Raw genomic sequence first — 23,529 nt, forward strand, 5'->3', positions numbered from 1 at the left:
TAAAAATTTGGTGAGAAAAGCAATCTCAGCAAACAGGTCTTGTATGTGCATAGCAGCCACAGCTACTGATTGGTCCAGCCCTTCAGAATTATTTATAAATGGAAGGACTATTAACACAGACCTTTCTGTTCACAGGAGAGTTTAAAGAATGCACCATATTGTTCAGCGATGTTGTGACCTTTACCAACATTTGTGCCCAGTGTGAGCCTATTCAGATAGTCCTCATGTTAAATTCAATGTATCTACGATTCGACAGACTAACCACAGTGCATGATGTCTACAAGGTAATTACTTATTTACAAAGGCTGCAGCTATTTTCATGAAACTGATTTTTGGGAATTGCAAAGGGTTTCAGAAAAGCATGCACTATTGGAGTTTATGATGACCTTGAAGGAGGTCAGGAAACTAAAGGAATTTAAGTTGTTAATAACTGTTTCTGCTATTTCAATGTTGCTATATTTAATTAAAGCAATTATATTTTTTTTCACAGTTTTGTAATGAAAACTAGCCAACATGCAGAGACTGTAATTAAATGTGCTAAAAACATGAGTGGAACCAGGCCTGCCTCGTTTCCTTGACTTCATTTAGCTCATTCTGAACCCACCATTCCCCTTTTGGAGCTATTCAGAGTGGCAGATTTTAATCTCTCTTGTCCTTGACCTGGTACTCCAGCAGTTACATTCCTTATTTTGCCATCACTGGGGTAAGGACAGTTGATCTCTTTTTACCCCAGAAAAGCCTACCTATAAACCCAAGGTGATAGGACACTTACTATATCACCTTCTGATACCAGTCCAAAGTGGTAAAACTAGTTGGATTGTCCATTTTGGATAGCTTGGATCATTCACCTTATGCCCAACCTGGCTTAGATCATTGTCCTGGACATGCAGAAAGAAAGACAAAATGCAAGAGATGTGGCTTAATTAGGCCACAACTTTATACTTAACTCATCTGGTAACTGACTGGCTGTAACTCATACAGTACAAGTCACGACTACTTCCTTAATTGGTTCTACCTGGTGGAGGGCTGCCATCAGCTCCCCCTCACCCAGCTGGTCCTAGCCTCTTGCTGGGACTTCACTGCATTCCCCTCTAATGAGAATACAGGGGCTGGGAAAAGGGGGTCATCTCTTTGCTGTATCAGGTATTAGGAGCCTCAGGCCTGTTTCCCCACTTCTTTAGGGAATGTCTTCCCCTAAGTCTACTTCCAACTCTGCTTTCTCAGGGAACCAGTCCCCTATGGAAGGAGTACCTGGATTGGATATATGCCACCTGTTGAGTTGTGACCACTTGAACCTTACCCCACGGGGTCCCTGAGCTGCTGTGGGGAAGGCAAAAAATCTCACCCCACCCTGGCCAGCCTGGTGGTGAGGGGAAAATTCCCACACAGCCCCAAAAAAGGCAACTGATGCAATGCTCACAATAGACCAAAGAACTCAGTGGAGGCTGCTGACTGGGCTCAGGCTGGAGGGCAGAGTTTATATACCCTCCCTCAGGTGCACAGGGCCAATGACTTAGCTGAGCTCCACTGGCCAGCCCACCAGGAGCTGCTACCAGTCCAGACAAAGCCGTCCCTGTGGCTGTGGCGTGGGGGAGCTGCAGTGTCTTTTTAGGTATCCTCTTTCTCTGGCAGTAACATTATCAGCTAGATTCAATTAACAGCTTAGAGATGAAACTTCCATCAAAACGGAACGTGGGTATTTTCTCCCTAGTCTGCATTTAATGGCCAGATCTTGGCTGGCATAATCGGCTTAGCTCCATGGACTTCTGAAGTCTGAACATCTGGCCTGAAATTTACATCCCTCCCCCTACAGTTGCAAATATCTACGCAAGTACATCCAAATCTTGAAGTCCTTACTCATTCCTTACTCAGGCAAAACTCCCAGTTAAACCCATGGGAGCTTGGGGGAAGAGTAGGTTACAGTTTCAAGGTTCCCAGGAGGGAATGAATTATTGAAACTGATCAAAGGCACTTACCTAGCCCCAGCTAATAAATGTTGGAAGTTATGAATAAATCCAATTAAAGAAAATCTCTTGGCACAGCATAAATATAATTAGAATATCTATTTGCATTAGTGTCTTTGGCTGTACATTTTTTAAATTTACTATAGAAAATAATAACTGGCATTATCATTAAGTGGACTTCCTTGATGGGAGCGATCTATAGCTACACAGTTTTCATGCCTAGCATACTATATTGTTTTAAGTAGTTATGTTAATGGGCAGCTCATTAGGAATTTGGTGCTTGCTATATTACCGGCGTTCAGGAAAAAAACACCAGTAAATCCAGTTTAAGCTAATCGCTCATGTAATGATAATGAATGAAACACTGAAACCTCCTAAGAGTTGTTTAGAGAATTTCTTCACAGCATAATGGCTTTGTACAATGAATTTAATACTTTTGGGATTTCTGTGGTTCAAACAACCTTCTTATATTCCTGGTATGGGCTCTGCATAATCTCTTTCCAGGGCCAAATCCCAAAGTACTTTCTTAGGCACAACTTCCACTCACTACAATGGGATCTATGCCTGAGTAAGGACTACTGACTTTGCCCATAGAAGAGACTATGGGGAAATCCATAGGTTGCAGTAGGTTGCAGGAAGACAACCTGGTCCTTTTGTAAGGAAGGTTATGACAGACAAGCACCACACAACCTGCTTCACACCGCAATTTAATATATTCCTAACTTTTGGATAGTTTTTCTAAACTATCATTTGACTAGTTTAATAGTAATTGTCACTGAAGAATAGCCCCAATTTACATTTCCCCCTAAAATATCCTTTTAAACCCCAATTTGTGAATTAGCCAGCCATGTATGAATCATCATCACTCCGATAACTGCATTGGTCATTGGGGCACCATTATTGATGAGCAATCAACCAATTGTCTCCACCCCTGATGATTGTGTCAGTGCTTGAGTCTCTGCGAAGTCCATTCTGTCTGCTCTTTTATGTTGCCAATCCATCTCTTCTGTCTACCTCTTCTTTTCTTTCCCTGTACTGTCCTTTGGAGGATGATCTTGGATAGGCCAGATAATCTTGTTACATGGCCGTACCACTTCATTTTGCGTTTCTTCACGGTCGTCAGGAGGTCTTCATGTGACCCAGCACATTGGGCGATGATGTTGCGGACCTCTTCATTAGTGACGTGGTCGAAGTAGATGCCCAGGATTTTATGGAAGTATCTCATCTCTTCTACCTGTATTTTCCGTTCAAGTTCTGCTGTAAGGGTCCATGTCTCACACGCATACAGAAAAATGGAGATGACCAATGCATGCAGCAGTTTCAGTTTGGATCCCATTGGGGATGTTCTTATTCCTCCAAATTGGCTTTAGCTTTGCCACTGCTGCTGTTGTTTGCGCAATTCTTGCCAGAATTTCTGCCTTGGATCCTTCATTAGGGATGATTGCCCCCAAATACTTGAACTGTTTCACTGTCTTCAGCTCTTCTCCACTGACAGTGATATGTGAGCTGATCCCATCACGTTTGTTTGTTATCGGCTTGTTTTCTCTGTATTGATTTCCATGCCGCATTTTGCGGAGGTTTCATCCAATCATTTCACAAGATTGGCAAGTTCATCTTCGCTGCCTGCCAGGCCGTCAATGTCATCAGCGAACCGAAGATTTGAGATTGTTCACCAATGCTGACTCTGCATATGTGATCTTCAAGGGCATCAGTCATTATGTGCTCCAAGTAGATGTTGAACAGTGTGGGCGAAAGAAGGCAGCCTTGCCAGACTCCAACAGTGGTGCGAAACCACTCTCCTATTGTACCATTGACAAGAACTGCACTGCTGGCCTTGGCGTACAGTTGTTTAATGGTAATAATAAGCTTATGACCAACATTGTACTTCTTCATTGCCCAGAGAGCTTCATGCTATACTCCGTCAAATGCCTTCTTGAAGTCAACAAAGACATGGTAGATGTCCTGTTGGTGTTGTAAGTACTTCTCACATAGAACAGGAAGATTGAAAATCTGTTCTGTGGTACTTCTTCCAGCACGAAAGCCAGCCTGTTCTTCAGAGATGATATTATCTGCTTGTGGCTTCAATCTGTTCAATACGACTTTCAACATCACTTTGCTGGGATGGCTAATTAAGCTTGTGGTCCGGTAATTTTGACACAATTGCAGGTTGCCTTTCTTTGGCAGAGTGATGATTAGTGACTGGGTCCACGTGGAGGGCCACTCACTGGTCTGCCAGACCTTGTTGCACATCTTGGTGAGTACATCTATTACTATTTCATCAGTTTCGGCTGGGATGTTGTCAATACCTGTAGCCTTTCCGTTCTTAAGTGATTTCACAGCTGTTTCCACTTTTTCATGCAGTATTGGAAAGTCATCCTGCTCTGTTGAAACTGGGCTGTCTAAGACACTGGGATCTCCATTTGTCTGGTGGTTGTATAGATCAGAGCAGTAGTTTGTCCACCTATTGATGATGTTCCTTTCTTCTGTAAGACTGTTCCTTTTGTCTTGAATTGCATTAGCTTTGGGCCATCTTTTACAACCTGGAAGGCTCATTTGCTATTTTTATTATTGATACACTCTTCAATTTTAGAGTATTGTTTTTCAATCCATATCTCCTTGGCCACCTTCATTCCTTTCTTGATCTTTCTGCCAATTGCTCTGTATTTATCAGCTGTCTCACTGCTGTTCTTGTCTCTCTTAGGTTCTCTTCTAATGTCATACATTTGTAGTATTTCATTTGTGACCCATGCTTTTGCCTTCTTATGGTGTTTCCCAAGGATGTCCATTGCTGCCTCATTCATTACAGTGTTGAAACTGTTGGTCATTATTTCTACGTCTTCCTCTAGAGCAAGCAGCAGGGCAAATTTTCCGCCAATCATTGCTTGGAATGACTCTGCAATGTTTCAGTCTTTGAGTCTTTCTAAGTCAAACTTGGTTCTGGTGAACTTTGGCCTAACGATTTTCCTTAGATGCAGCCAAAAATTTAGCATCACAAGGTCGTGATCACTTCCAATATCAGCACCGGGCCAGCTCTTTGTTTTAGCTCTGTTAATCCCAGAACCAAATCAGTTTTTTACCATGATGTTGATCATCTGGATGCTTTATATGCTCCTAATGTGTTTGCAAGAACCAGATTGTTATAGCTGGCAAACTCCAAAAGTCTCAATCCTCTCTCATTGGTTACCGCATTACAGAAAGGGCCACAATAATCTCGCCAATCTGCCTGTGTGTCAGTACCCACTTTAGCATTCCAATCTCCCTGTACAATCAGGATATTTTTCTTATGTACCTTATCGATGATGTCTTGGAGCGGATTGTAAAAATCTTCAATTTGCTCATTGCTATAGTCTGTTGTAGGGGCATATACTTGTACCACTGTGATATTAAATGGTACTGCCTTTAGACGGATGGAAATAAGCCTGCTGGACATTGGGCGGCATCCTAATACTGAATTCTTGATATCTTTATGCACAAGAAATCCTACTCTGTTAACATGTTTGTCCTCTCCATTGTAATAGAGTACATAGCCTTCTTCAATTAGTACCTCTCCAAAGTTCTTCCATCTGACCTCAGAGATTCCTAGGAGGTGCCAGGTGTATTGTTCCATTTCATATGTGAGTTCTTTCAACCTCCCTATTCATCTCAATGTCCTTACATTCCATGTAGCTATGGTGATGTTGTCTTTTCCACAGATCCTCTTTGTTGGGATTACACCAGTAGTATACTTGTCACGTCTGCCCTGGTGGGAGACAGATGGCGCGGTCATTATTAACCCGGGCAGCGATCAAACATGGTTGACTTGCTCATCATATGGTGTGTCTTGGGCAAATTTCTAACCTGGCAGAGCCCATCCCTCTCCAGGCAGCCCCCTTTTAGTCGTCTCTTACGACATGCAGGAGGAGCAGTGGGCCTATTCTGTCCCCGGACCCACAGGGGAACCATCTATGAGTAGCATTCAGTGAATCCATTAGACTAGCTGCTGCTTCAGTGATTCATGTGCGGGGGTGTGCATGGGCGTTCCCACCCTGAGTCGTAGGGGGATGCTTTCACAGCACTGTTCCTCCACTTCCTCAGGCCCTGCAAAGAGCCCTCTGTAGAACCAGGATTGAGGGGGCAGAGATGGGGCAGGAACTTTTTCACTGTAGAACCAGGGACACATCAGACCCAACATCAGCCTCGTAGAAATCAGGGAAGTCAAAAGGCTGAGGGTTCCCTCCACTGTGACCTCTAGGTGGTTGAGACCAACCTTTGAAAGGGAAAATGGGGCAGCTGCAGGCAAAGAGAGTCCCTGCCCCTGAAAAAAAATTCTCAGAATTAGAAGTATTTAGAATACTCATCTGTGTTTCCCTAAATATTAAAGGTGGAGACAATAGGCGATGCCTACATGGTGGTAGGAGGTGTCCCTGTGCCTGTATCTACGCATGCTGAGCGAGTTGCCAACTTTGCCCTGGGAATAATCATAGCAGCCAAAGAAGTCAAGAATCCGGTTTCTGGAAAACCTATCCAAGTGAGTCAAAACCACAGAGATGTACATATTTCCACATGCTGTTCGGGTGAAAGGGTTGTTGTGTGGTAAATGCACCGGTCTGGGACTCAACAGAGCTGTGTTCTGTTCCTTTGTGACCTTGGGGAAGTCCCCTAGAGCCACATCTTGATAAGTTGCCTGATTTTTCAGAGGTGCGCCCCACTGTATTAGCATTAATGGATAGATGGCTGGTTAACATTTTAAACATACATTAAATAAGTGATATTCTGGGGTTCTTTGTGTCTTTGTAAAGATTAGAGTTGGGATCCACACAGGATCTGTCCTGGCTGGAGTAGTTGGAGAAAAGATGCCTCGTTATTGCTTGTTTGGAGACACCGTGAATATAGCTTCCCGGATGGAGAGTCATGGGGTTCCAAGTAAAATTCACCTTAGCCCCACTGCCTATTAGTGAGTAATGCTCCTTCTTCTTTACAGCTCTGCTGGAAAATTTTGCATTGCATTTTAGATGTAAATCCCACTGTCTTCCATAACTTACTCAGTTTTAACTAATACTTCATTACAATTATCAGTTCTTGTAAAACAGTTTTATTTGTTCACATTATTTTGAGGCAACTAGATTAGGGTGAAATTTACGGTCCCTGCAAAAAGACAGATTATTCTGATTCTACATTTTAGAATAAAACATTTCAAAAATATTTTTCCATATCTCATGTGAATACATAATACATAATGGTGTGATTTAAAGGCTCATTGGATCATCTAGCCAAAGTAAGCCATAGAATTTCATCAATTTATCCCTGTACTGAGCCTGATAACTTGTGATATAACGGTTTTATTGGGATTTATTTAGCACGAGCTACATAAACCACTGTATTTTTTCCACCCTTGAGGAACACGGACTTCTCAATGCCAATAATACCTTTACACCACACCTCCATATTGTTCATAAAATCAGAGCTTTTGTTCTCCCAAGAATCACTTAATTGACCCATTTCCCTAGTTTTTGCTCTCTGTTTTCTAAAAATAAAGGACTAAACTCTGTTCATCCAAGTTTGAAGCATAATGATAATTTCTGGTATGTAATAGATGAAGTTTGCCATCAGAAATACTTAGTTAAACTACATTAGGGCAGAAGAATTAGTCCAACTCATGGTATGGACAATTGCATATCACCCTATATCTGCTCTAATTGGCAGGTGAATCCCACCTCAATCATTAATCTACATTTTACCATGGCTTCATGGACAGTAAGAACCTTACATATCAAGTGAGAATTTGATTTTGTTAAACCTTATTAGAGTCTGAGACAAAGTTGTTTAAATTCATTGACTTCAGCGGGCTTTGGATCAGGCACTTTGAGTACACATACATAAGCAAACCATGCCTTGTTCTGAATTAAAAAAAAAACAGTTTTAGAACAAAATCCTTCTCTCAGTTATTTGTAGGGAATCGCAACTCTACTACCCTGGACTCCCCACCTGTTTTAGTTTAACTGCTGACATACACCATGCTATTCTGAGAGGAGAAGGCTAAGAATCTGATAATTTTTGCTCTGTATAAGCCCCTTTTAATGTAATTGTTATTGTTGTTCTAGCTGCCTAAAGGACAAAAGTTTTGAGATGACTGAAAGAGGAGAGATTGAAGTGAAGGGCAAAGGGAAAATGCATACATATTTCCTGATTAGAAACAGGACTGCAACTGAGAATGAGATCATGGGAAACCCAATAAAGGAATCAGATTCTGACCATGAATCTGTTCAGTCCTTTCATGAGTCCAGGATCAAAATGATACAAAGTTCATGTCAGCAAGGTAGAGTTGGCACAACAGAAAACCAATTCTTTCCACAGTCTTTTAATTCCAATTACATTAAATGTTTGTTCCTATCTTCCCTCAGCTATGCAGCCCAGTTCAGACCAGGATCAGCCACCAACCATAGCAATGAAGTACATTGATGGTCCCACAGAAACACAAGCCAGTTACAAAGGAAGAAGTCAAGAAAGAATTATGGATTTAACAGGTATTTTCTTTGTTACTGAATATTCAAATAGTGGAGTTAGAAAGCATTTGAGACTTGATCCTGCAAACTGATCATATTACTCATGTGAACAGTCATAGCTTACATACAGATGCATTATGTCAATGGGACTTCTCACATCAGTGGCTGCTTAAGGCTAACCATCCTGCACATTGTTTGGGGCTGACCATATCCACCTTCACAGTGATCCCAGGCTTCAGGGATGGGCTAGGGAGAAAGAAGGTCACAATGAGACTATTATGACTACCATTATCTTTAATATTTTGAAGGTCCCAATGAAGTTGTTTCTGGGATCCCGTGCAGTGGTCAAAGCCGAGTGAAGTGGGAAAGGGCGTTCTCATTGCATCAGCCAAGGAGGAGGGGGAGCCACTAACCCAAACCAAGAGAGGAAAGGGCTCCGTGGGGGTGCATGAGTCACCCTTGCCAGAGAGAGGATGGGGAGCTCTGATTCCCACCCCAACCTCCTGTAATTTTATCTGTTGGCCCCATCTCCTCAGTCTCTTTTGACCCAAGTACACTCAGGATTAATTCCTCAAACATGGGGGTCTTCTGCAAATCAGGTGACCCCATCAATTGTGCATTCCCTAAGCTCTGGAAACTGGCTTGTTTGTGTTTTTCTTGGTTATGAGTGGTAAGGTTAATCAAATCTTATGCCTTAAGGAACAAGCCACTCACCTGTGGTTAGGAAGGATTTATTCGCTCATGTACAGCGTTACACAGTTTATCAGGTGCTTTATGGGGAAGTTCATATTCCTGTGAAGTTGCAGGTACTGGCCAATGCTGGAAGCAGAATATCAGATTTGATGAATCCTTCAATCCTATGTACAGAGCAAAAATATTTTATGGCTCTTAAACGGACTAAAAAAAAGTACATTTCCCTTTACCTCTGCTCTGCTCATGTGTAACCAGTAATATAACATCTACACACCTGCCATACTGATCCATCTATGGTCATTAAGAACTCACACAGGAGGACCATTTCTTTACAGGCAAAACACATGACTTTGAAAGCTACGGACGTCTCCATGATGACCAGCAGCCAGGCAGTGATCCTTATCTGCCCAACCAGGAAAGAATCAAACCAGCACCTGAAGAACCACAGAACAGAAATGTCAGATCCAATTTTTGCAATTTAATTTAAGCTGCTGACTTTTAAAGTTAAACAGGGTAAGTACATTGCAATCTACTTCATTTTGCTATCTGGGTACTGATTTTGTATAGAAATTAGTACAGGGGTTTTGTAAAAATGACATTTCTTCAGTGCTTGCAAAAAGTACAAAACGCTGGAGGATCTCAGTTTTTTTTATTATGGTGTTTACATAATTTAATTGTAATATATAAATATGAGATGACACAAGATGCCTTGGACATGGGGTGCTCCTCAGCAAGTGCCATATTTCTCCAACTCTCCTTCCCCTTGTACCAATTGTGTTCACGTTCTTGGGTTCCCATCCAGTGATCAAAGTACATTGAGACAGGAAAGGATGGACTCGTGTGACTAGTGGCATCCCTGCTGTAATGAGCATTCATAATAAAAGAAAAATGCCCTGAAGTGACAACTGCCTTGACTCCAATAGAACTGACTACTTGCCTGAGCAAGATGAGCAGAATTTGGCCCCCATCCTAACTTTGATACCAGTTTAATAACTGACATGTTCTCTGCAGGGGAATATATCATGTCCTGATAGCAGGGATGGACTTGGATTTAATAAAATCAGTATTTCCATTTCAAAATAAAGATGGTTTTTGCTTTTTACTATTTATGGGACACACATCAGTTTACAGTTTTTATACCTGCATTTGTACTACACTTAGAAGACCTTAAAAGGAAACACACACTGCTGAACATAAAAGCATTTTGAGCCCAGTTCACCCCTGTGCAGAGGGCCAGTACAAGGTCTATGCACCACTTGAGTCCTCTAAATAGGGTTTAAGTGGAATATACGTGGATTTCAATTTATTTCTGAGCACCCCTCCCCACCTAAATAAGATAAATAAAGATCTGGAGCCCAGCAGTGGGGCATGACTTTGCTCCAGACAAGCGGTTCTTTAATTTCACTTATCTAATGCAGAAAATGAGATTCAGGCTCACTAGATGATTTACCCCCTCAGACCACATTTGATCAAAAATGGCAGAGGGAAGCTACAGGCAGAGTTGCCAAAAAAGGATTTGTGACCTAGGACATAGAAAGGAGCCATGATGGACATATAGACTGTGACCAAGATAGTGCATGGACACTTTTTCCCTCTTATTGCACTGCAGCCATCCTAGTATGGATGTAACACACAGCCCCCAGTGGGGGTGGGGGGGGGGGTTGGCTTTAGACTCCACCCCCAAATTGATTTAAGGTCTGCAGCTGTGGATTCCTTAACTAAGTAAGTGTGTGAACGTGAATACAGTTTGATGCACTTTGAGCAAGTATTCACCAGGGTGGATAATATGGCTGCTGTGCTGACATGCTCTGGGGCATCAAAGTTCCTCCTCTGTATACAGGTGCATCTGAGGCAAATGTTCAGATCTCCTTTAAATACCAAAGAAGAATGTGAGACTTCTGTACAAAATCTTCCCTCTGCAGACGACCCAGAGGGAAGTAATGTTATTTCACCAGGTTAAACGTTTCTGTTAAATCTAAAGTAATATGACGTGCCTGGCCACGTGCCCTAGAACGTTAACGTTTTATATGCTACGCCTGAGCACTACGGGAGAGTCCGAATTGAACTCCGTTTTATTACTGGTATGTTTTTAAGCAGGAGCCCCCTGCTCTCTGAGAACTGTGTATTATTTTGGTGATGGCCACACCCGCTATAGGTTACAGACCTAAGTTTTGTTATTGTGAAACTGGGCAATCTTTGGTGGTGGGTTGTTCCTTAGATCTGTGACATCTGCATTCCAAGCTACATCTTACTAAACCCCTTCTCACTCCGGATACCCTGGAGCCCCTTACTTCCCACACTGAGCTTGGACAAACTGCTCATGTATTTATATACAAATCTCTCAAGAGACATCAAGCCTGACTCTTTTCTCATTCACACTTACTCTCACTGACACTTAATTTGAGGGACCGGCAGTGAAATCAGTGGTGTCTTGTCGGTGTAAGAGGACAACCTGCCCTGAAAGCATTGATCTGCCCTACTAGACAAATAGATTTAATTAGCCTTTCTCAAAGAGTCACATATGGTAGAAAAGTGTTCTTTCCAATTATCCCAATTTGGACAAGACAGCTGTAAGATTTGCTAACCGTTCTGGGTCCCCTGGGCAGTCGGGAGTGAAACTCCTTTTGCTGGCAATTTTCCACTCTGGCCACTAGAAACAAGGGATCCTGAGGCTGCGGCAGTCAGCAGCTGCCTCTCTTATTGTTCCTTAGCTGTCTTCACAGCTCCCCTTGCTCTGAATGCCTCACTGGAGAGAGAAAAGAAGATGCACTCTCCCCAAACCCCGTAACATCAGGGCCTAGACAGCTGGAACAGTTTCAGGTCCCCCTGGCACAGGAAAGGAGGCCATAGAGGGACAGAAGAGGAATGAGAGATCCCACAGGCAACTATCCAGCGGGAGAAGGGGCAGATCCTCCGGTAGGGAGTGGAGAAAGGGGTGGGTAGCTTAACAGGAAGAGAAAGAGAGAGTGGGTTGGCAGGGGAGAGAGAAAGGGAACCCACCATAACTGGCAGAGAAGGAAGTGGGAAGACATCACAGGTGCCCGAGAGAGAGGAAAGAATGGGGGTGGAGGAAGAGATGTCCCAAAAGAGATGCGAGTTAGGGGAGCAGGCTGCCTTGCTCTCCCTGACTGATTTCCATCAAAAAAATGCCTTCATGCTGTGTAGCCCTTTAAAAATCTTTTTTCCAGGTAACCAGCTATCAGTCATCTCCTTGCTAGGAGGATGCAAGGGTCAGCTCATCCCACAGCAGCAAGGGGGCTGGGCAGAGTACGGGGCTCCACTCTGGAAGGGAATTAGCGCTTGAATGGCTGAATAATGTCATTTGCCCCTTCTCCAGTTTGGAAGCTCACACAACTGCATCACCCATGAAGACCCCTCTAGGCCAGGACTCAGTAAGGCAAATTTGATATATACTAGGTCATTTTCCACTGAAAACACTGTGAATGTTTAAGATGTGAAATATTTTAAATGCCAGTAACTAGTCCAATTCTGAGCACTATTGAATAATTTATTCCAGGGGTTCTCAAACTGTGGGTCGGGATCCCAAAGTGGGTTGCAACCCTGTTTTAATGGGGTCGCCACGGCTGGTGTTAGACTTGCTGGGGTCCAGGGCTGAAGCTGAAGCCTAAGGGCTTCAGCCCTGAGTGGTGGGGCTCAGTTTACAGACACCCCCCTGCCCAGGGCTGAAGCCCTTGGGCTTCAGCTTTGTCCTCCCTCCCTCCCCTCCCTCCCCCCCGGTACTGGGTCGACGGGGCTGGGCTCAGGCTTCGGTCCCCCCTTTTGGGGTCGTGTAGTAATTTTTATTGTCAGAAGGGGGTTGCGGTGCAATGAAGTTTGAGAACTGCTGATTTATTCTGTTAAGTTTTATTTCATGCTCTGTGTGTGTGTGTGTGTCTCTCTCTCTGTGTGTGTATTTTAAATGTACATGGGCAATGGCTTCAGTATGTACTCTCTTATACAAAGTCCTTCTAATGTCTCTCATCCAGAGATCCATCCAAGATAGCCTATGGGCACCGGGTTTTAAAAAATAAATTATAGCTGCACATCATCACGTGTTCTTAAAGCAACAAATACCGCTAAAGATGTTGAAATAAAGGGGACCAGACACACAAAATAAATACTTTGGGTTTTACTTCACTATTCATGATTTTTTACAAACACTATGGAAAGTTAGTGCAGGTTTGTGCTCCTAAATCAACTAAGTGCTTTTGAAAATCCCACCCATAGTGTCTTACAAAAGAATCAAAACTTATTGTTAAAAAAGAAACTAGGGTAAAATTTTCAAAAGCACCTAGAGGAGTTAGGCACTTTTGACATTTTTTACCCATAATTAACAATGTAATTTCAAGTAGAACTGGGGAAAACAGTCCCAAACTCTCAAAACTCTCAAAACCTTCCCATTTTTCAGTAACTTTTTCATTGGTTCTGTTCCCCCCACCCCACAGCCATACTATTTATTACTTCTACTGTGAACAGAGCCCCATTGTGCTAGGGAATGAACATACACATAGTAGGAAACAGTGTCAGCTCCAGCGACCTTACAATTTAAATAGACGTCAGAAAAAGAGTGAGAGAAAAGAAATCTGATTGCCACTTTACAGATAGGAAACCAAGGTACAGAGAGATTAAGGCTCAGATTTTCAAAGTTGTGTAAGGGATTTGGATGCCCAGTTTTCATTAAGCCTGGGATATTCAAAGGAGTCTAAGGATGTTAGATCACAAGGATACAATTTTCAAAAATATCTAAGTGACATAGGAGTCTAAATCCCAGTTTCAAAAGCAACACAGACAGTGACTTTCATAAACAAACATTTTAATTTAGATTCCACAGTAAAAGAAAAAATATTTCTAGTTGATTCAGGGGGGAAAAAAATCAGAAAACCAGTGAAACATTTCAACTGAAACAAAAATTTTATTTTGTTTTTAATTTATCTGTGCAAAATAGTTCCTATTTTTCAACCAGTTCTTTTAAAAGCATCACTTATATTTAAATATACAGGAGAAGAGAACACTCAAATGAATAATAATAAAAAAACATTGTAGAAGCAGAAACCCGTATTGATCCAAAGAAGTCAAACTTGAACTGCTCAAATAATTAGGCAAAAGATTTGCACTAGTTATGTGAAACTCTTGACCAGAAATACAGCCCCTTTCAAAGGGCCGGTGACTAAAGCTTAGTAAATAATTCACAGTGTATAGTTTGTTTGATGAATTTAGACTTTTTCCATTTATATTTGATGAGCAGCCCACGGTTCTTGCAGATGTATTCATTATTCAAAATCATTTGCCAAATAATTTATACAAATAATTCTTAGTTTTTAGCTCATCCACATGCAAATCACTGCCAGCATGCATGATCTAACATTTAAAATTCAAGCTGTGTTGGTTAGCTTTGGTTGAGCCCATTGGTCATGAGGCATTGTTAATGTTCTGTGGCTCTGATTCAGGAAAGCACTTAAGCATGTCCTAAAGTCTCACTGATTAGGGATGCTTTCCACATTCTGAATCTGACTGAATGTACACTTAGAATCTAGTTTCTGGTGAGAGAAAGCTTGTGTCTGCAAATATAACAATTCACTTTCGGCAAATATTTTCTAAAACTAGCTGTTCATTAGGCTCTCCTGCCACTAAACTTATTTGCAGGCATATTCACAAATCATGAACAAATGGAGCCAAAAGGAAATCAGTTTTTTATTAGAGTGACTATCTGTGGAAACAGTTTTTGAGCTATTCACCCAGTTCTACTTGCAACATTACAAAGCAGCTATACTGGACCCAAACGGAACATGAAAAACAACATGAGCAGGGAGATCACACAATCGCATCTCAGTGAGAATATAAAAGATTTTTTTCTAAAAATGACAAACTAAACTTTAAAATTTCAGAAATGAGACATGGTGAGAAACTTTTTTACAAGAACACGTTTAGCTGAATGTAAATTGATGGAGTAAACTCTCAGTCATTACTCTTAAAATATTCAGATAAGTATGTTGTTTAAGTGCAGTCAATTGGAATAAATTCCTTCTGTAGCCACATACTATATCAATCACGTGTATAAACACCTCCTCTTCATGCTTATGGTTTGTGATATGCAGACACCTGGACAGTGTATAGAGAAATAGGAATGTATGTGCAATATTTCCAGTTTGTAAATATTTGTAGCCAAATTAAACAATGTTTTGGCAATGTCTATTTCTTTAAATAACTGGAGCTGGGTGAATAGTTCACAATAAATAATTTACTTGATGAGTTTTTCCTCTTTTCCTTGTCATGAATCGTTCCCAGTTCTCTTTTTCTCACATTTTCTTTGTATTTGAAGTTATTTGCTGAATATTTTCAGCAAATAATTCTTGATCTGGAGCTTGTTCACAAGTAATTCACTGCAAGCTTTTGATATTCAGAATTCCAGCTGTTTTGATTGAACACATGGTATGTTTCTGGTCTCTGATCAGATGAGCATAACTTAGAATCAGGCTCTTGATCGCATTTTCATATTAAGATCTGTCATGGTTTCTATTCTCTCAATAGTCCCTTAATGCAATTTCGGTGAACATTCCTGTCAGTACCTCATGCGCTAGAATATTCACAAAAAATGAGTAGAAAAGAATATTGACAGTCAAGGTGAATGTCTGTAAAAATTCAAATGAATGTTATATATTATTCTCAACATAGAAGCCCAGCTATATTTCTATTATAAGGTTTTACAGCTTCATACACAGAAAAACTCACAGGTTCTTTAACTGTTTCTATTTTGTGATTTGCAATATATACTTTTCTAGCAATGGGAACAACAACAAAACATAGGAAATTGCGTTGCATGGTAACAGTAACACTGCAACAAATGCTATTTAAAAGTAGTTCTTGAGGTATGTGGATCTTGCAAAAATATACTTGGTGGTGGTATATTTGTTACCAAAGGGTTTCAACATAGTATATAGGCTTCTGACAGGTTTTGTCATGGCTTCCATTTCCTTGCTAAACAACAGGCCAGTGACCTGGAACACAGTCTTAGTGAGTCTCTGAAGGCATCCTGCCAAAGCACTTTGCAGAAACATAACCTGACACACAGCTATCATTTAAGGCTAGTTTACCTCAAGAATCAATGGGCCTTTAAAAATTCACCAGCTCACATATCCTTTTCAATAATGGTGCTTAACTGTTTTGTGTCCTGATTTTGTGGACATTTGAAAGAACCTTGATTTTCGGAATAAGATGACATGTCCATTGGTAACAGGAACCTAACCGCCTTTACTTTACCCCTAGAGGAAAATGAGAAAGAATTATGAGTTGCTATGAATGTACAGGGTGTGCAGAAAACAGTGAGAAAAGGGAAAATTCCACAAGGCTACGTACCACTTCTATGTCTACAAAACTGCATACAGACTTAGTGAACAAATGACTGCATCATCTGTCAGGTGTGTGCTCCTCATACCTGTGTGTGCTCATACATCTGCATACTCTTTCAATGGTCTTACACTTGTGCACAGAAAAGTCCAACTATTGAAAGTCTGCAGGCAGGTATAAAATGTTTTAAGGTACACAGACAGTTGCAACTTCCAACTATGTATGTGCATCCTCAATTTTGCTCACACAAGTGAATACCTGGTAGAAATTAAAACATACTCCTTCAAATGTTCAGAAATCAGACATCTGGAGAATAAATGATCAAGTTCTCTCTCACCCCGCCCCCCACTCCTTTGCTGTAAATGCCACCTTTCCTCTGTCCTTCAGGGTAACAGGAGAAAAGAAAATCATGAAAACCGTAAAATGTTTTTTCTCCAATAGTTATTGTAGGATAAAATATGACCCAGAGCAGACGTCCTGAACAATTCCCTTTGCTCTACTTAAATTTAACCAAAGCCTTGCATTATGGGTGAAATTCATTTCTATGGAGAAGGATACCATCCAGACCTATGAACCACTTAAGTCCTACTTAAGTCTTCAAAATAGGACTGAAGTGGTGTATAGTCATTGTATGGGCCCTATGCATAGACCTGAATGTTACCCTAATGTCTTACATCACCTTTAAGTGGTGCAAAAGGTCTCATGTGGACCTTCTGCACTCAGGTCAATTTTATGAGTTAAAGAGTAATTTTGATCATACAAGCTACATTGCATTATGCAAATAGCCATGCATAATGTGTATAAAGCACATGGCTATTACTTGTAAGCTAGAGTGATCTTTCAACTTGTGTATTAACCACCTTCCTGTAACTTGTACACAGATGGAGAATACATATGGCAAGATGAATGCTAAAGGCTAGGGACTGTGCCATTTAGGCACTGCCCTGAATATGGGATGCTGTGTAGATGCATTGACCCAGATACTGCTTGATCACAGTTTGTACCACAGGATGTACAATCACTCCCCCAACCTCTGGAGTGCAGGGCAGTATGCAGACCGCACCGTCCTTTAGCATAATGCAGCCTTCTCTTCCTGCTCTGCCCTTCCCCACCCACTTTGGAGCAGTGTGCACACAGGATTGGACCTCAAGTCAAGGTTTGCTTCTGCAGTTTTTATAGCCTGCTCCACGTGTGGCACTTTGCTGCAAGTCAGTGGAAAATCTGCACACAGCGTGAATGCAGAATGGCACCTGTGAATGATTCTAAACAGGCTTTTGTATACTTTGTAGTTTTACTATAAATCCAAGAGCCATGAGAATCAGTAAAACATCTTCCAATGAGTCTTTTGCTTTCTTACACTAACCTATCATATTTGCTTTGCAAAATGTCTATTTTCCAGTACTGGTTGTAAAGTGCTTTGAGATCTGTGGATCAAAAGCACTATTTACATGCAAAATATTAATGTTTAGTCACAGTATTATTAATTTTTACAATGACTTTAAGAAATTGCCACACCAGATAAGACAAAGTCTAGTCCTCCCTAGTCCAGCATCTTGTCTCTGACCATACTTTCAGAGGAAGGTGCAAGAAACCCCCATGGTGAACAATGAATGGAATAGCTTGTAAAAATATGCATAATTAGCTTGTGGAACTCATTGCCACAAAATATCATTGATACTAAAAATGTACTAGGATTACGGAAAGTATTAGACATTTACATGGGTAGTGGGAACATCCACAATCATGGCAAAAACATTTTAAAAAATAAGTGACAAAGCTTTGTGATTCAGCGCATAAGCCAATCACCATACTATTGGGGGTTGTGAAGAAACTTCCTCATAAGTTAAGATATTCCATAATTGTGTTGGGGGGTACAGTTAAAGACTTAGGTCTAGCTGAATAAGCCCCTCAAAATGCAACAGGCAAAATGGCTGACAAGGCTTTCTAATAATTTACAAGCTTATGTGCTACCTTTGAGCAAAAGTCCCCAAAAACATATGTTTGGAAAAAATAATTATATGCTAACATTAAGGCACGTTGTTCCTCATAAATTTCCTATTCAAATAAAAAAAATACTTCAGGATGCTACCTGTGTACTGAACTATGATACGAAAAGATGGACAATTGCTGAATGGTAAAAATGAAGGCTACATTTTGTTAGTTTAAAGTTACTAGTTCATGACAATGTATGCTGCATGGTAAAAGGATAATTGAGTTGTGTTGATGATTTGTAATAACATAGAATGGAGAATGAAAAACAAATTTTGAAAGTTTGGGTAAATATGTAAGTGGGTATGTGGGATGGTAGATGACATAAAAGGACAAATTAATGTATACAAACCAAATGGACAAAGGCCCAAACTGGAGAACACCGGCCTAGAGACAGAATTGACCATCATGAAGTAGAGATCCTCACTATCCCCTGGAACTCATTAACTTGGACCCCTACCTGTTCCGTCTTATCTTATTGTCTGTCATATGTATATGATCAGAAACAATAAGTGACAATGACTTTGTCAGAACATTTATAAGTAAAGGGTAAAAATTGATTAAGCCTAAATTGGGTGGACTTGTGCCTCAGTTTCCCATCTTACAATTGTTTCCTGTGCCTTCTTTTGAAACAGCCAGCACGGGCTACTGATCAGAGATAAAAATAACAGGAGTACTTGTGGCACCTTAGAGACTAACAAATTTATTAGAGCATAAGCTTTCGTGGGCTAAGCTTATGCTCTAATAAATTTGTTAGTCTCTAAGGTGCCACAAGTACTCCTGTTATTTTTGCGGATACAGACTAACACGGCTGCTACTCTGAAACCTGATCAGAGATAGGATACTATACTAGATGGACCATTGCTCTGAGCTGGTATGGAAGTTCCTATGTTCTCAAAAGCAGTAATAAAATAGTCAATACTACTACTTTGAGTAACAATTAGTTATATAGAAATTTTCTACCATGGACCCAAAAGCATTTGTTAAGAAATATATATTTTTGATCTTTTACCTTTTCACTTTCATCAAATGTTCCCTTTTTCTTGGATTATGAGAAAGGGTAAATATCTTCTCTATGCCATTCATTGTTTTCAGAGTAGCAGCCGTGTTAGTCTGTATCCGCAAAAAGAACAGGAGTACTTGTGGCACCTTAGAGACTAACGAAAGCTTATGCTCAAATAAATTCGTTAGTCTCTAAGGTGCCACAAGTATTCCTGTTCTTTATTCATTGTTTTGTGCACCTCTTTCATGTACCCACTTATTCATATCCTCTCTAAACTAAACAGCCACAGGGTGAACAGTTCAGAAGCACTTAAAAGTTCCACTGAAAAGAGCCTAAGTCACAACTGACTTTCATTGAGACTTAGGTTGAAATCAATGGGAGGTAGATGCCTAGGCACTTTTGAAAATCCCAGTAGGTGCCTAAGTGCATCTTTAGGTACGTAAATACCTTTTAAAAATTTGGCCCTAAGTGACATTTTAAAATGGGCCTTATGCACTTTGTATATTTTACCACCAGGCTTTTTCAGCCTTTCATACACAAGGCTTTCTGTGCTTGTAGGCATTTTTGTTACTCCCCTCCGGACTCCTTCTAGTTCTACTATTAATTCTTTTTAGCATAGGATGACCAGAACTGAACATGTTATTCTAGCTGAATGCATTTATATAATGACATTATAATATTTCCAGTATTATTTTCTATTGTACTCTTTAGCTATCCTAACTACTTTTGTGTACATTTTTGATTGCTGCCTTATATTGGAGCGGTTTTCACTGAGCGGTGGATAGTGACACCCAAGACTTGTTTCTGAGCAATTATAGTTCATTTAGTATCTAGCAAAGTGTATGAGTAGTCTTCCCAAGGTGCAAAGTCAACCTATAATGCTTCACGTGACAGGAAAGAATAAAATTATAAAGTAAAAAGAAAATGTCCTTATGCTTTTCATTCAAATAGAAAATGTGGCTTAGCTTGTCAGAACAACACACCAATCTACAAAACTCCCATTGATTTCAATGGCGCCAGAAATTCACTTTTTTTTTTTTTTTGTAATTTGTAATTTTTAGTTAGGCGGTCAGTCCTGCATTGAAACCAATAGGAGTTTTGCCATTGACCTCACTGAGAACAGGCCTAAGCCCCTTATCCATTACAGAATTGTCCCCTGTGCCTCACATACATTTCACAAGTTATCCTCATAATAAAGAACTTTGAATTCAAAGAAGTACCCACATTTATTATCAAATCAAGCGGAAGTAACACCGCTAAGCTACCTACACTTTAAAGGTAGGGTTACCAGATAGCAACTGTGAAAAAACGGGACAGGGGTTGGGGGGTAATAGGCACCTATATAAGAAAAAGTCCCAAAAAACGGGACTGTGCCTTTAAAAACAGGACATCTGGTCACCCTATTTAAAGGTAAATATTACCTACCTGCACTTATAAACATGCTCTTGAAAAGATCTCCTTTTGCTAGAATTATTGCTGGAGAAGCAATCGGCTGGAATTTTTGCAGATCCTTTTTCTTCTTCGTTGGTTAGTTGCATCACCGAGGAGCCTGCTGGTGGTTTGACAATTCCCTGCACCTCCAGGATTCTGTTACTTGGATGTCTTTTCTCAGCTTTGTGGTGTTTGTGTCCAGAAAAAGATTGCACAGAGGAAGAAATGGAATAACGCCTAACAATCATACTATTACCTGTGTAGCAGATACAAAATCAGAGTTAAAATCAAATTAAATACCCACATCTGCTTCATAGACTTTTATTATATGGAAACTAAAAACCAATAGCAAAATGATTAAGTCCTGCATGATAAGAAAATATATTTGAGGAAGATTTTCCTAAGCAGAAGTGGCAGTTAGGGGCACTGGGTCATGGAGAGTTATGTGCTATTTGTGCTTTTGAAAGATCCCTTCCTGTATTTTGAGTGTAAAGCCAATGACCAATAAAAGCCTAAAAGATATTTACATAGGATTTCACATTCAGGCCCTTTCTCATATTGCTGGGTCGCTGGGACTGCTGGAGTCAGTATGACTACTCATATGAGTAACTGGTGATCAGTAGGAGTAAAGGGTTCAGAATCTGGCCCAGAGATACACAGCTGTTTAAGCACAAGAGCAGGCCATGAGCCCTTATGCTTGGAATGATGATGCCATCTGATTGTGTGTACATTTTATTAACAAAGTTTAAGATTTTATTTTCAACATTAACAATATTTGGGGGGGGGATCAAAGGGGTTAAACACACTCTTCTTTGAAAACACCCCCCGCCTTCAAGAAATATAGATGCGGGGAAACAGGATAGCTGGAAAACTTCTTGCTCACCAATTCAAGCCCCTGAAAGAGCAGCTAACTATTCCCAAGCTATTTCCCAAATACGTACCCTTTTAAGGGCCTGATCCAAAGCCCTTTGAAATACATAGGAGTCTTTCTATTGAGTTCAATGGGCTTTGGATCAGATCTTAAGTTATTCAATTCCATGCAGTCACCAATTGTACTTAAATACATTAATATCCTTTGACCCCACCACCTACACCACACCTTTCCATCAATTTATCTCCTTATATTCTTTTTATGTATGTTCTTCCTAACTTAAACCTATGCTCTCTAGGGGCACTTCATCATGGGCATGGACCTTAGCCCCTGTCAGGTGGTAAACAAACCCTGCTGGACGGCGACCTCTGAAAGGGGTCAAAGAACATGAGGAGAATGTGGTGACACAATTATGATTATTTATTTGTATTATTTATTTATACCCAGTCATGGATTAGGGCCCCATTGGACTAAGTACCGTGCAAACATATAATAAAAAGACAATAGGCCTTAATTAGACATTTTTGTACAAGGACCTGCTCCTGCAAACCCAAGCGTAAATGTGTACAGTATCCAGTTCTACACATTTGTATGTCAGCAAATGTACTGTCTTTTGCAGCAAATCCTGCTCAATTAACTCACACAGGTGGGTTAACACACACTGACATCAGTGAGACTACTATAGATAAAGAGAATAAGGCGTATTTGGGCTCTTTTCTGATGAAATGAGACAGGATGAAGTGTTCTCTCCCTCTTGCATACAGGTGCACACAGAACATATCAAGCATAACACATATTGGGCATGATTCTAACCTCACACTGATTTTTACACTGGCTTCAATGGAGTTATACCTGATTTGTCAGTGGCTAAGTGAGGTCAGAGTCAGATTCATTGCATATATTGTTAATCCTATTGTGCCTAAGAACCCCAGGCAGGGGTCAGGGCCCCATTGTACTAGACACAGGACTAACAAACACCACACAGACAGAGCCTTCCCCAGAGAAAGCACAATATTAGGCCAAATCTTACTCAAAGACAGTGGAACTATTCAGTGGGCCCTGATCCAGCAAAGCACTTAACCAAGTGCTTGACATTGAATACTTGGGCAGTCACTGAAGGGCTCAAAGTTAAGTCCCTGTTTAAGTGCTTTGCTAGATCAGGGTCTTGATGAAGGCCAGAGGGTTTCACCCACGTTGGCGAAGTACATAATAATGGCAGATTGCCAGTCTCTGTAGGTAAATAACTGCAGAACTTTGTGATCCTTGAATGAAAGCTAAGTGCAAAGTAATACTATCAATAGTAATCGTGACTCTTCAGTACCTTTCTGTTCCTGCAGTGCCAGAGCTGAGCTGGCTGAGACATTCCTATGCAGGGCCACTGGAGAAGTGACCCTCTCTTCCCCTGAATCAGTGAGGCTTCTGGCTTCCCCATGTCCACGTTCTCCTCTTGCTCCTTCCTCCCGGTTAGCTGCCCTCTGTCCACTGAATTTCAGTTCCACCCGAAGGGCCCTATTTTCTCTCTCCAGCTTGTTGATCTCAGACCGCATTTCCCGGATGACCCGCATGAGCTGCGTGTTTCCCTCCATGACCCTCTCCCTTCCCCAGCTCCTCCCCAGGAAGCTAAGGCAAGAGCTGCTTGTGCAGAGGAGAAACCATTAATCCAGTGTGGCGGGCTCATCCTGCACTTAAATACATGTGAACAATAGGATCCCTCTTTGCCATCTTTCACCACCAGGAGAGCTTGGATTAAGC

The 23,529-nt window shown here is 40.9% G+C and overlaps 2 protein-coding genes across 2 annotated transcripts in view; one reads left to right on the plus strand and one right to left on the minus strand.

The window, feature by feature from the left end:
- The window catches only part of LOC135884118 (guanylate cyclase soluble subunit beta-2-like), a 32,459-nt gene extending 22,833 nt beyond the window's left edge, over positions 1-9,626 (plus strand). The window contains exons 12-17 of the mRNA XM_065411410.1: positions 136-284; positions 6,325-6,471; positions 6,743-6,897; positions 8,045-8,259; positions 8,345-8,467; positions 9,475-9,626. Coding sequence (XP_065267482.1) covers positions 136-284; positions 6,325-6,471; positions 6,743-6,897; positions 8,045-8,259; positions 8,345-8,467; positions 9,475-9,626 — 941 coding nt within the window. The remainder of the gene's footprint in view (positions 1-135; positions 285-6,324; positions 6,472-6,742; positions 6,898-8,044; positions 8,260-8,344; positions 8,468-9,474) is intronic.
- Positions 9,627-16,265: 6,639 nt separating this feature from the next.
- Positions 16,266-23,324, minus strand: CCDC195 (coiled-coil domain containing 195). The gene is made up of 3 exons (XM_065411411.1): positions 23,099-23,324; positions 20,901-21,162; positions 16,266-16,398 (listed from the first exon to the last, which is right to left on the minus strand). Exons 1-3 carry the CDS (start codon positions 23,322-23,324, stop codon positions 16,266-16,268), a joined length of 621 nt encoding a protein of 206 aa, XP_065267483.1.
- Positions 23,325-23,529: the final 205 nt, after the last annotated feature.

Source organism: Emys orbicularis, chromosome 9 (genome assembly GCF_028017835.1).
Source record: "Emys orbicularis isolate rEmyOrb1 chromosome 9, rEmyOrb1.hap1, whole genome shotgun sequence".
Taxonomy (NCBI): Eukaryota; Metazoa; Chordata; order Testudines; family Emydidae; genus Emys; species Emys orbicularis.

What these genes read in the sequence shown, in the direction of transcription:
- CCDC195 (XM_065411411.1), bottom strand. Translation starts at nt 23,324, where the DNA reads ATGCGGTCTGAGATCAACAAGCTGGAGAGAGAAAATAGGGCCCTTCGG. An exon ending in GGCACTGCAGGAACAGAAAG is followed by an intron (nt 21,163 to 23,098) that starts GTACTGAAGAGT and finishes TCTGCTACACAG; the next exon opens with GTAATAGTATGATTGTTAGG. An exon ending in GAGCATGTTTATAAGTGCAG is followed by an intron (nt 16,399 to 20,900) that starts GTAGGTAATATT and finishes ATTTTCCTCTAG; the next exon opens with GGGTAAAGTAAAGGCGGTTA.